The sequence below is a fragment of the Hippopotamus amphibius genome, chromosome 6 (assembly GCF_030028045.1).
Source record: "Hippopotamus amphibius kiboko isolate mHipAmp2 chromosome 6, mHipAmp2.hap2, whole genome shotgun sequence".
NCBI lineage: Eukaryota > Metazoa > Chordata > Mammalia > Artiodactyla > Hippopotamidae > Hippopotamus > Hippopotamus amphibius.
In genome coordinates this window covers 47916885-47930331 of record NC_080191.1, presented here as the reverse complement: position 1 = coordinate 47930331, position 13447 = coordinate 47916885, and the positions used below count along the sequence as shown (strand labels likewise).

The following is a 13447-nucleotide window of genomic DNA, read 5'->3' as shown; positions in this document are numbered from 1 at the left end:
GGACAGCCTAAATTAGAAAAGAGCTCTTTAGTAGATTTTTTTAAATAAAAGGAAATCATTTGTTTTAGTCCACTTACCATTCCGTGATTCAGCCACCCTGGGATAAAATTATCAAGCAACTTCGGGTAAATCATCTCTCTGTCATAGGCATAAATCATCCAGAACACCGCTACAACGAACTGCAAGGGAAAAGAAATCCTTTATTTCAAAGGCAACAACTGTCCACAGCATACAATTTGTTGGGTATCTATTGTTCAAAGAACTCAACAAAACTGTAATTTATAATGAAAGACAAATCAGTAAGCCAGCTAACAACTGGAAAGACCATTTTAACTTCATCCCATTAGTGGTAACTGTTGGGGTCCCTCCCCTTTCCTTGATCTCTCAACTGTGTTCTCTCAGGCAAAGGGCTCTGTTTGTGAGGCAGAGAGAGACGGTCTGTCTGTCATCTGGAACAGATCCCTTCCAGGACTAATTGGTTGGTTTGATTCCTCTCAAGAGGGTTTAAAAGTTCATTGGTGGTTTTTTGGATCCCATTCCCCACCGTACAGAGTTTGAACACATTCAAGAAGCTGTAGCGTATTTTCCTTGAACCCATCATGTGGTTTAAATTAATCTTCACATTCTCAAGTTTCTATTTCACCACTAACAGCATTGAAATCACTGCTATAAAATGTCCCAAAGTCACATTTCCAGAAAATGTATTAATTTATATAGTCTAAGCAGGGGCTTTAGCCACACTGAGAAGCAGAGTGTACGGAGAGTGAAGGAAGATTCCTAGTTCTCTTGGAATAACTCATAAAGTCATCTGGATTCCAGAGGTTTATTCTGACCTATCAGCAACATCATCAAAAGCGAGGAGAGTACTCAAAGTATTACCTTATCTTTCCTCAAACTAATGGTGAAAGAAGAAGCTCAGATAAAATAAAGAAACAAATGGCCCAAGGTCTTAAACTTCACCATAGAATTTCTTTTTTGAAGTGAATGCTTTTGTAAATAGTCTATAAACGTAGCATAGAAAAGGGAACGAACCATCCCAGAGGGAGGTCTCATAGTCTCTTCAGAGTTATGTCTCAAGATAATAAAAACTACAGAATGATAAAATGCAGCATGAATATTAAACAGAAACAATTTTATCCCATTTCTTGTAAGTCATCCATGCCCTGACATTTTATTAATAATATATATTTTATTGCCACTTTTTATAAAACTCCTGGTGTTTATAGCTCAAGGCTAGTAATCAGAAGGGTTCCAAAGTTCTTTCTGAAGTACGTCGGTTATCACACAGATAATCTTAGCCCCCCCAAAATTCACCCTTAAAACACAGAGTGTTATGAACATTCACTGTTTCATAAAGCACGCTGAATGATAATTACAATAGGCAACTGCAGATGACACACGTCGTTTTAATACCAGATTAGGGTCCCCAGTTATTTATCTAGCTTTTGGGGCAATTATTTTCACTCAGTGGAGAAATGCACAAGTGGAAAAAGAACAGAAAAACATCTACTAGCTTAAGGTTAACTGTCGTCAGGATCTTTCCAAGTACAACAAATAATTTTTGAATTATCCACAATTTGGGTTTGTTCATTCCACTACTAACTTCATGTGTATTGGATATCAGTGTTCCCTGCCCTCAGACCTGGGTGGGCTCCATGCTTTACAGCCTTGTTACTCAAAGTGTGGTCCCACAGATCAGCAGCACCCACGCCACCTGAGAGCTTGTCAGATGTGCAGAATGCCAGGCCCCAGCCTGCTATGTTCTGGTCCTGTATTTCAGTGAGATCCTGAGGTCATTCCTATGCACATAAACGTTTGAAATGTCCTTCCTTGGAAGGCTCTGCTCCAGCCACCTGGAACCTCCTCCCTCCCCGTGGAGTGAGGCAATCCCAGGTCCAAGTGGCTGGTCTGCCCAGAGCCTGAACCCCCTCCTCTTCTAAACCACATCCTGGGAAACCATGACCCTGGAATTTCCTGCCTAAGTAGACACAAGTGTGCCTCAGGGCCTGCCTGGGTTTCCTTCTTGGGTCTGACCCTGGAAGACTGTGCAATAACTGTGTGTATCCCTTTGACCAGAGAGATGGTTAAGAGGTCTTTGTTTCTGTAGGATGAGAACCAAAGTTTTACATGTGGCCTGGGTGTCCATACGCAGGCATGAAACCATTTCAATCCTGGATGGAGCCATAAGTGGAAATCCCTTTACCTTTGCCACATAATGTAATTTAGCCATGACAGCGACATCCCATCACATTCACAAGTCCCCTCACACACTCAAGGGGAGGGACTCACACAGGCTGGTGTAGCAGGGGGCAGAATCTTGGGGCCATCTTAGATTCCTTCTTACCATACGCTTCTTCTCTTCTTTTCCAAAACTGTTCTGGCTATTTAAATCCTTGGCATTTTCATTTAAATTTTGAAATCTCAGCTGGTGAATTTCTACAAAAACATCTCCCTAGAATTCTGATTATGACTATACTGAGTCAACTTATTTGATTTGAGGAGAAATGACATCTTAACAATATTGTCTTCTAACCTATGAACATAATTTATGTCTCCATTTAAGATCTTTAATTTCACAATGTTCGTTGTTTCCATTGTACAGATCTTGCACATATTTTGTTAAATCTATCACTAAGCACTTTATGTTTTTTCTGCTATTGTAGATAGCATTAAATTTCTTTTTTACATTCTCTGCACAGAATATAAAAACACAAATGATTTTTTGTATATTGACATGGCATCCTGTATCTTTGCTAAATTCACTTAGTCATTTGAGTGATTATGTTATAAATTATTTTTGGTTCTTATACGTACACAATCTACAAATGAAGACAGTTTTTCTTCTTTTTTTTTACAATTTGTATGCCTTTTAGTTCTTTTTCTTTTCTTATTGCACAATGTTTGCTAGAAGTGATGAAGAGTGAGCATCTTTGCCTTCTTCCCTAGTTAGGGACAGTGTTCAGTTTCGCAACATTTCAGTTTGATATTAACTGCAGATTTTCTTATCAAGTTGAAGAAAATCTCTGCTATTCTTAAATCATGCAGGTAATGAATGAGTGTTGAATTTTTTCAGGTAGCCCTACTGCATATCTTTAGGTAACCAAATATTTTTTCTCCTTTATTCTATTAATGTGATGAATGATAGCAACTGGTTTTTTAAATAAATTTATTTATTTATTTATTTATTTATTTATTTATTTATTTATTTTATTGGCTGTGTTGGGTCTTTTTTGCTGTGTGCGGGCTTTCTTTTAGTTGCAGTGAGTGGGGGCTACTCTTTGTTGTGATGCGTGGGCTCCTTGTTGCCGTGGCTTCTCTTGTTGCAGAGCACAGGCTCTAGACGTGTGGGCTTCAGTAGTTGCAGCACATGGGCTCAATAGTTGTGGCTCATGGGCTCTAAAGCGCAGGCTCAATAGTTGTGGCACACGGGCTTAGTTGCTCCGTGGCACGTGGGACCTTCCTGGAGCAGGGATCGAACCCGTGTCCCCTGCATTGGCAGGCGGATTCTTAACCACCATGCCACCTGGGAAGCCCAGCAATTGATTTTTAATGTTAAACCAACCTTTAATTCCTGGTCATTACGTATGATCATTTTTATACATTACTGGATTCAACTTGCTGATATTTTGTGAAGGAATTTTTTCCATCTTTATTCATTAAGTACATCAACCCCTAGTCAGTTTTTTGTTGTTTTTCTCAAAACGTCATTTTCCAATTTTGGTTACAGGATAATGCTGGCTGCAAAAAAATAAAATGGGAAGTGTCCCTCCTCTATTTTGTGAAGGACTTTGTACAAGGTTGGTATTATCTCTTCCTTACCTATTTGAAATACTCCTCCAGTGGTTTCATCTAGACTTGTAAGTTTTCCTGTGAGAAGGTTTAATTGTGAATTCAATTTCTTTAATAGATATAGAGTTTTCAGGTTTTCTATTTTTTCTTGAGTTAGTCATTTTTGGCTTTTGTAGAATTTCTCCATTGCATTTAAATTTTTGAATTTATAAAGTTGTTCTTCATATTCCAATGCGGAAATCAGCAAATGCTAGAAATCAGGTGGTTTATCCTTAGAGAGCTGGTTATTAAAGTTTGCCAGCACACCACTGTGGAGAGCTACTTTCTGTTCACCAGGAATGAGCATTCATTATGTCCCTACCGCATATAAAGCATTGGGGTGTCAGTGTGATTTGGCCAGTCCTTTGACCCCCCCATAGATTGAGGGAATTATATGGGTTATTAAAAGCGAAGTGACTTTCAAGAAAGTGTTAGTCACCTTTCTTAGTGTAATACTAGAAGGTCAAGAGGTACAGCTAACTAACTAATCAGCCTTGCAAATAATTCTTGAGATAAAAACACAGCACAGATGGTAGCTTCTTGGCTTCCTGCACTGATATCCTCTTGATGGTATGGTCATCAGCAAACCCAAAATAAGTTTGAACTCTACTACCAGGGCATGGACATGAACAAAAATAGGTTCTCTTGGACAGGCTAAGTGATACTGAAACGTCCTGCTGTTGTGAAGAAGCTTCTCCTCTGGCCAGGACTGGTGGCCAACTGTTCTCAGCACACACCTGCTGCTTCTGTGCTGCCAGGACCAGAATACTGTACTTGAACTGAGCGTGGGAGGAGCACAGTCACTTCCGAGTCCTTCAAGCTTCCCAGACAAAATACTTGTGTTACAGTGGTTACTGAGGCCTCATTTGAACCCCCCGGAAGGATCAGAAATAAACACAAAAGAAAACTGGATTCACACTTCGTCTCTTTTTGTAAGGAGTCTCTCAAATTGAGTCCAATAGAAGCTGAAGCTAATCAGCTTTAGTTCACTTCTAAGAAGAAGTTTTACTGATCAGTGGGAAATTCCTTGGAGTTTAGTAACACCGATTAGAAAGCAAAGGATGTTGCAGAAACATTTGCCCTGAGGAGGCTAAAAAGTCTGTAGGTTGGTCTATGAAGGCCATTTAGCATGATTTCAAACATCCACTGTTGAAGGAGGGAAGGAGGAACTAAACGGATGCATCTTTAAGTTTTCAGCTTCGACATGACATGAGCCTATGAAATTGCTTTCCCTTTTAAAATGAATCTATTAGTACTCAGACTTTACCAATTACTGATTGGAAAACATTTAAATTCTCTTTTGGGCTCTCTTCCTTTGCTTCTAGATTTCCTTTCCATGATTTGCTTTCCCATCGATTCTTTCCAAGGTCATACTGTTGCTGAGAGGTAATCTTTAGACGTGTTTACAGTTGTGATTTCTTTTCCCAAATGCACAAAGCATGAGATAAGTTGTGTGTTCTGGATGCTAGCTGGCTTTGGCCCTGATGGCCCCCACGCAGTGAATGAATGCCTCATTTCAATATGGCCCTGGTCTTCCCACTTTGCACATCCAGGAGATCCTGAGTCCCCAGGTACTCTCCTTCTGGCTGACTTCCCTCAGCCATACCTTTAACTTCAGAAATGCACAGTGAAGCACAGGGCACTCTGAAATTTATAGCATCTTTTGTTCCAGAGTACAATTTGTTTCTAGTACTCATTTCTAGAAGTGTGACATAGAATTCCTCTGCTGTAATGATGAGGTTGTGAGTTACATTATAGATTTTTTATGCTGTACATTCTGCTCAAATTACTTTAAAACCAGAATCTCCATTCAGAGAGTTTGTAAGCTCATGTTGATGTTAAACCTTTTTCATGGCTCTCATCTTTCTGGTTGAATTTATTTCTCCATATTTATCCACACTTAGGTCCTGAACTGTGTTTCCTGACTGAGTAATTAATGTGAAAATAAAAACCTAACTCCTACAAGAGCCTGTATGATTTGATGCCTGCCTTTATCTCCAACCTTTGCTTGTACTGTATTCTTTCTTGTTCCCTAAGCTCCAATTGGCAATTTGATTGTTCCTAAAACTCATTACATGCTTTCCTGCCTCAGAGCCATAGCATCTTCCACTCTATGCCAGGAATGTTCTTCCCTCATTTTCATGTGGTTGGATTCTCTGTTCCTTCAGGTCTAGGTTAGACAGCACCTCTGCGTGGACTCCTCACCGCTGTTCAATTATTTTCTATCAGAGACCCTGATAGAAAATAGGCTCTTTTTGTTGTTGTTCAATTGATCACTGTCTGGCTCTTTGATGAGAAAGTGAAGTCTCAGGAAAGAGGAACTTCTCTGTCTTGTTCACTGCTGTTTCCCCACTGCCTGGCATACAACATGTTTATGGTAAAAATTTGCTGAATAAATGAAATGAATGAATAAAGATATATTGCTGTTTCTTGTATGTGTCAGATCCCATATCTCCCAGAGAAGCAAGTACCCTTTTACCTCTGCAGTTTTCTTCCCACTGACCTAAGACTTCTCTTTTGTTATCCACATTTTTTGTCCTCCTGTCTGTGAGGAGATAAGCCTTTCTTTCCAAGGTTTTTCTTCTAGTCTATCCCTTCTCAAATCTTCTGTCCATTAAGCTCTTCTTTTACCTGTTTAAGTCTTCTAGCATCTTAAAATAATCCTTCCCTGAACTTCTAGATCAAGATGGAAGACTAAAGGCTCTCTTTCTTGAAATCAACCAAGAATAAGGGAAATAAACAGGAAGAAACCAATGGAAGTAGGAAACATCCCTAGTCCCATAATCACTCTTCTCAACAGGCTGCCAAGTATTAGGCAAATTGAACCTGGCCAGGGGGAGACTCTGATGTAAGAAATAAGATCTGAGGGCTCTCTGGTCTAGTGAGCAGAACAGAGAGATCGCTACAGGTGGCACACTGTAAGGGACACTCAGTGACCCTTGCTGGGAACCGGAGGTCTGAGATGCATGGGAGCCCTGGGGAAACGTTCAGAGGTCAGAGGTGATGATGTTCTGTGTGAAAGTGGGTCAGCATGGCATCTCTGCAAGAAGCAAGATGTGGGCATGTAAGGTAAACAAGACAGGATCTAGGGTAACCAACCCGAATGGACCACTCCTGCTCACCCAGGGACGACCAACCTTCCTGTTACCATACAACAGGGCTGTGATACACGTGAGTCAAGGAGAGAAAAATGAGTCAGGCCCAGAAAGAAGCCATTCTCCAGGGGAGGGCGATGGTGGGAAACAGACAGAAATTCAAGCTGCCCTCGCTTAGTTCCTTAGCCTGTCTCTAGGCTAGCCTTTCACAAATAGCTGGCTCAGGAAGAACAAACCGACCTAAGGATGAGCAACCATAAAAAAAGAAATAGCATGGAATGCATTCATAGATACCACAAAAAAAGAAAGCGAGATAAAGCTGAATATGACCAAAAGGGGAGCGAGAAGGCAACTGAACAATACAAACCAGAAAATGAATTAATTTATGATCAAATAGTTCTCCATTAAAGAAAAGCAGTCAAAGATGAAAAATTGAGTCTTAAAGAAGAGAAAGAGTGAGAGAAGAGGATAAAAGTAAATGGACAGAATTTTGGAAAGAAATAAAATATAAAAAATAAACCACATAAAACTGAAAGTCACATTACAAGAAGTAAAAGGAAAAATGCCTTTGGTATAGACAGTGGGGGTTCAGCTCGCCGCAGTCCTGTGGACTAGATACACTGAGAAACTTTCCTGCTGTGAAACACTAGGTGCTAAATAAATTACGACAAATATACTTTCAAATGTATTACTGAGCGGACAAGAAAGGAAGGGAAATCACTAGGAGCCAAAAAACCCATGCAGACAAAAAAAGAACAAGGAAAAGAACCAGAACAGTAGCAAATACAGAAACTGGGACTGCCCTGGAGGCAAATGCCAACACCAGAATCTGAGTGTTCTGTGAATTGTGGCCACAGAGATGTATGACAATGGCCTTGGGCCCATGCAAATTTGTGGACTGGGTCCTGAACCTGAGGGGCCTGGCCCACCTTCAAAGAAAGGATAGGTTAAAGAAAGTATCCTTCATTGGGTTAAATAACTTACTTTCTATTCCTAACTGCTAAGATTGTTTTAATCAAAAAGATTTCATTTCATTGAATTTTGTTCTGCTCTGAGATCATCTCTTTTCCTCTTTTATCTTTGTATTCATGAAAGCTACATGTGGTAATTCAGCAAGGTTTGCAAAGTCAGAAAATAAATTTTATACTTATATCAATTAACTGTAGTGGATATTGTAGTACTTCTCCCAGATCCCCTCTTCAGGGTTCACGCACCCATCCTGCAGATGTTGCAAATATCAGTTGCTGGCCACTGTCCGCTGCATCCCTCATTAGAATTGCCCTCAGCTGCAGGGAACTGCTGTGCTCAAGGCCGTGCCCTTACCCCAGGGGCAGTCTAAATCCAATGACTTACAAATGCAAGGATACAAAGACCCAGCCCCTTTGCCTCAACTTAAGGCAACTGTGAAGGGTCATCCCTGCTCTAGAAGCTCCCAGGATGCCTGCTACAACTGCAATGTGGGTCATCTTCTCCCTCTACCCAGCGCTGTCTTCCTCATGTCTAACAGGTACATCTCCCAAGAGCCCCCTCCTGCACACACTCTCCATACCAGACCTGTTCACAGGGACCCCAATCTAAGACCATGCCATTCATGTCTAAGTGCAACAGACAGAGATTTTTAAATATGAAAATGTTTGTCATAAATCAATCACCGAAAAGAAATACATAAAAATTCTTTGCAATCTCATCCTGCAGTGAGTCACTGCCAAAAGGGTGGGTATATCCTTCAAGATTATTTTCCACGCATGTAAAATGCATTCCATACATTATTTTACAAAATCAGGTCATACTATACCTAGTTTTCGGCAAATTTTTTAATTTAAAAATATTTAAAAGAGATAACCCATTTTTCTGAAGCACCCACAGTACCCCATCGTAGGCTATACACCGTAGTTTATTTAAGCACCCACAGTGAACACGTATAATCGTTCCAATTATTACAATCTCCAGTAACGTTGCAATGGACATGTTGCATGTATGGTTTTTGCATCTATATGAGAACCTCAGGGGAACAAGTGACTAGACATGAAGCTCTTGGGCCCGAGGTCACCACTGCCTGTCAAGCTGGCTTTCACAAAGGCTTCTCTGTTATTCCGCACTCCCAGCACCTGCTGCCTTCACCCCAGCTCTAGGTCCCCACATCCCTGTCCTGGACTACTGTGGTCACCTCTTGTCTAGACCCACTGGCTTCAGTGTCCTCTTAACTCTATTTCTGTTTCATGTTGGCCTCAGAGTTATAAAATGTTTAAATTATAATAACGTTTAAGAATTTCCAGTTTAAAACTTCTCGGAGCTCCCCCTTGCCTGCAGAATGAAATCAAAACTCCCTTTGTGATCTGGCCCCAAATTCTCTTCGCGTCCCTTTCCAGCTTCTCCCAGGAACCCAAGCATCACACTATATGTTGTTTTCCAAACTCACCACACACCTCCAAGTATCCATTCTTTTGTGCTTTTTATAATCATAGCTTAAAATTCATTACAATTTTTTTTCAGAATCCAAGCTCAATCAGTGTTTCTATCATTGTGCAGTTGTTTCCTATCCCCTCCTTCACCCCAATCTCATATCAGGAATCATTATTTCCTTTCCTGATCCATCACAGGCCTCTGCCTATAACACTAGCCCATTTAGCTGTGACTCTTACAAGCCCTTTAACCTGCTGGAGGGCTCCTTCCACTCCCATTCCCCCTCATGCCCTGCTCCCTTTGCCTGGAATGCCTTCCACCACCCCTCCCAGCTCATCCTGACTGTATAGACGGTTCGGAAATGTCATAACCTCCAAGAAGCCTCCCCTGAGTTGCCCAGCCTCGGGCGCCCTTTCCCTGCATTCTCATAGCATATTATGCTTTTCCTTTCTAACACTGGGCGTATTTAGGGTTAGATAATTGATGGTGTAATTAATTGTTTCCCTTCCCGGTGGAATGAAAACTCCATGAAGGCAAGGATCAGTCTGTTCCCTCTTGGTTGCATCATCACATCTCTCTTGGTGCTTTATATATTTTTTTAATAAATTTATTTATTTATTTATTGGTTGCATTGGGTCTTTGTTAAACGTGCCGGCTTTCTCTAGTTGCAGTGAGCGGGGGCTACTCTTCATTGTGGTGCGCAGGCTTCTCATTGCAGTGGCTTCTCTTGTTGCAGAGCACGGGGTTCAGCAGTTGCAGCACGTGGGCTCAGCAGTTGTGGCTCTCGGGCTCTAGACTGCAGGTGTGTGGTGTGTGGGCTTAGCTGCTCCGCGGCATGTGGGATCTTCCTGGCCCAGGGATCAAACCCATGTCTCCTGCATTGGCAGGCAGATTCTTAACCACTGCATCACCAGGGAAGTCCCTTGGTGCTTTATATTTTCTTAACTCTTTATTTTGAAGAAGTTAATACGAAGTCTTAATTTTCATAATCTAAGACTTACATGAAGTTGAAAAATAATACAGAGAGTTCCTACGCATCCTTCACCCAGCTCTCCCCAATGATAACATTTCATATAACCATGGTACATTTTTAAAACCAGAAACTGACATTGGTACAATGCTATTAACTAAACTACAGTCCTTCTTCAGATTCCACCAGTTTTTACATGCACTCTTTTTTAGAGGGTGTACTATACTCTGAAATTTTAAATTTGACCCTGTGTATTCATTTGTGTAACCTCTACCACACTCAGGATTCAGAAGTGTTCCATTCCCATAAAGACATTCCCTAATGTTATCCCTTTAGAATCAGACCCTCCCCGCAATCTTAACCCCTGACAACCACGGATCTGTTCTCTCTCACTATACTTTGTCATTTTGAGAATATCACATGAACAAAATCTTCCCCAGTACTTTATGAAGGATGGCTTACATCTATTTAGTCTCTCTCTATATATAGAGGCTATATACGGACCAGAGGCTTCATGAGCAAGATCTTATTTAAGAATCACAACTACCCTGAGATAGCTACTATTATTATTCTGGTTTTATAGATGAAGAAACTTAGCTTTAGAAAACTTAACTTTCGCAGAGTCACAAAGTTAATACGCTGGCCAGAATGTGAGGCCAGACAGCCGAACCCAGAGCCATTGCTGTTAACCTCCTTAAACACTTTTTGCACATAGTTCATACTTTTGAAGGAATTATACTTGAATGAATGAATAATTAAGTGCTATAGAGGAAAAACTCCGTTTTTTCCTTCCTGAGTAGGGAAAAAATCCAGTTCGTCCCTACTATGTCTTTCTTCCCTGCGTGTCTCCCTTACTTTCACAGAGAATACTCCACTTCTGACGTGTCTGGTCACCAACTGTGTAGAGATTTTTTTCCCTGCCAACCAATTCTCTGACACCAGGTGGGTATCCTACAATTTAACTCAATTCAGATACTGCTACCTGGAGATAGAGCAGATCCTAGAGGTCACAGGCTCAGTCCCGAAAGACAGTCCCTTCCACCCTTCAGATGCGAGGCTGTCACCTGTGCCTCTGGCCTGACTGGATGTAGATTGAGGGTCCAACAATCCCCATCTTGGGTTCGATTAACGTGCTGGAGTGGCTCACAGAACACAGGGAAACATTTACTCACGTTTACTGGTCTATTATACAGGATATGATAAAGGATACGGAGGAACATCCAGGTGGAAGAGATGTACAGGGCAGGTACATGGGAAGAGGTACAGAGCTTCCGTGCCCTCTTGGAGTGCACCACTCCCCCAGCACCTCCAGGTCTTCACCAACCCAGAAGCCCATGACCAATATGATTGGCAGTTTTGAAATCTGCATCATTTACACACAATTGATCATTTACTCCATGTTCAGCCCTTCTCCCTGCTCAAGAGAATGGGAGGTAGGACTGAAAATCCCAAGCTTCTAATCATGGCTTGGTCTTTCTGGTGACCAAGCCCCATTCACGAGCACACCCAGAGTCACCTCATTAAAACAAAAGACATTCCTGGTGCTTTTATCACTTAGGAATTTACAAATGCTTCAGGAGCCCTGTGTCAGTTATGGGGTCAAAGACTAAATATTAGAACAAGAGATGCTAGTAGTGTTCTTATCACTTAGGAAACTGCAAGGGTTTTAGGAGCTCTGTGCCAAGAACTGTGGGCAGAGACCAATATATATACATATTTCTGTTATCTCACAAATGCCAAAGACTACTTCATTTCTCCGTTCTCTAGAAAGGCCTGCATAGGTCAGGAACTCAATGAATGTTTGGTGAGTAAGTACTTGTGGTTAATCATTCTAGAAAAAGGAAAAGGAAAATGGTCAGAGATGGAGAAAAAACACCAAAAATCATGGATCTAACATGGCATACATGCAAAACCATATGACAGTAACATGAAACACAGAACAAGGTGGAAGAATCATTCTTGCCTTCACTAGTAATAAGTGCATTCATGGAATTTCAAGCATCTCAACAAGGATGATTTGACCAGGTACATTTTCCCTCTGGCAAATTCATACCACAGGATAGAGAAACAGTGCTGATTTAGAATATTTGCTGGTCCTAACTGATACTTGGGTCTTGTCTCCCACCATGGAACCCTTCCTTACTCAAAGTTTAGTTAACAGGTTCCTCTCTTATTCTCATGTCATCTTTGAGATGCAAGCCTTTCCCCAGCCTGTGGGGCTAGAGGCTTACGACCTAGAGTCTCCAGACTCTTTGCCCAGGGTCATGCCCTGTGTCATCCCTGTGCCTACGGGCTGCAACTGCACCAATCACGTGGTTTCCCTGATTCTGGCTCTTCCCAGAGTCTCAGGCATCTTTGCCTGGTCTGTTTGAAACATGGAAATGATAGCTTTTATTAAAGTTTGCTTTTCCTTCCCACCAACAGAACCCAAATTGCATGGGGTTGGCGTCTACTGGTGGCAGTCTTCTTTTGTGAAGAGTGATGTTTGAAGGCTTATTACAATGTGCTGAGAGCATCCCAGAGGTGGTGGGCCTGGTTAGTAAGATGGTGTGCACTATGAGAGGACAGGACATGGAAAAGAGAAGGCCCTGAGGGTGGAAACTGTTTATTTTACTTTTCGGTCATCTGCCAAACTACAGAAACAGGGAGAAAACACAAATAACCTTATAATTGTGAAATCAAACCAGAAGTTAAAAATCTTCCCATAAAGAGTATGAGACAGACACAGATGGATCACCAATCGTCTGTCTCCAGGCTCACACTCTTTTGACAACACTTGGTTACCTTATGCCTCACACAGGTGAGATGACCCCATAAGGTGGGTCATTTCAGCATTCTAATGACTAACCCTCCTTTATGGGTTCAAAGTTTTAAATTGATCCACTTTAAACTGAATTCCACACCCAAATAAACTGAGCAAGGCTTCTCTCACTCTCTGTCACGTGACAATAAACAGAATAATTAAACACATCCAGAAACCTCACACAAGACTACCTTATCACATTAGAAAACCATTGCCAATCAACTAGCATTGATAGAAGTTTCTTTTTTGAAAAATAATTTGGACCTTTTGTCATCATAAAATCTCCGAATAATCCAACTCTTGCTGTCTCTCTCTTTTTAATAAAAGGGGACTAGGGTCTGGTTATTT

The 13447-nt window shown here is 41.2% G+C and overlaps 1 protein-coding gene across 1 annotated transcript in view; it reads right to left on the bottom strand.

The window, feature by feature from the left end:
- The window catches only part of AIG1 (androgen induced 1), a 241259-nt gene that overhangs the window by 154080 nt on the left and 73732 nt on the right, over window positions 1–13447 (bottom strand). The window contains 1 exon segment of the mRNA XM_057738026.1: window positions 78–179. Coding sequence (XP_057594009.1) covers window positions 78–179 — 102 coding nt within the window.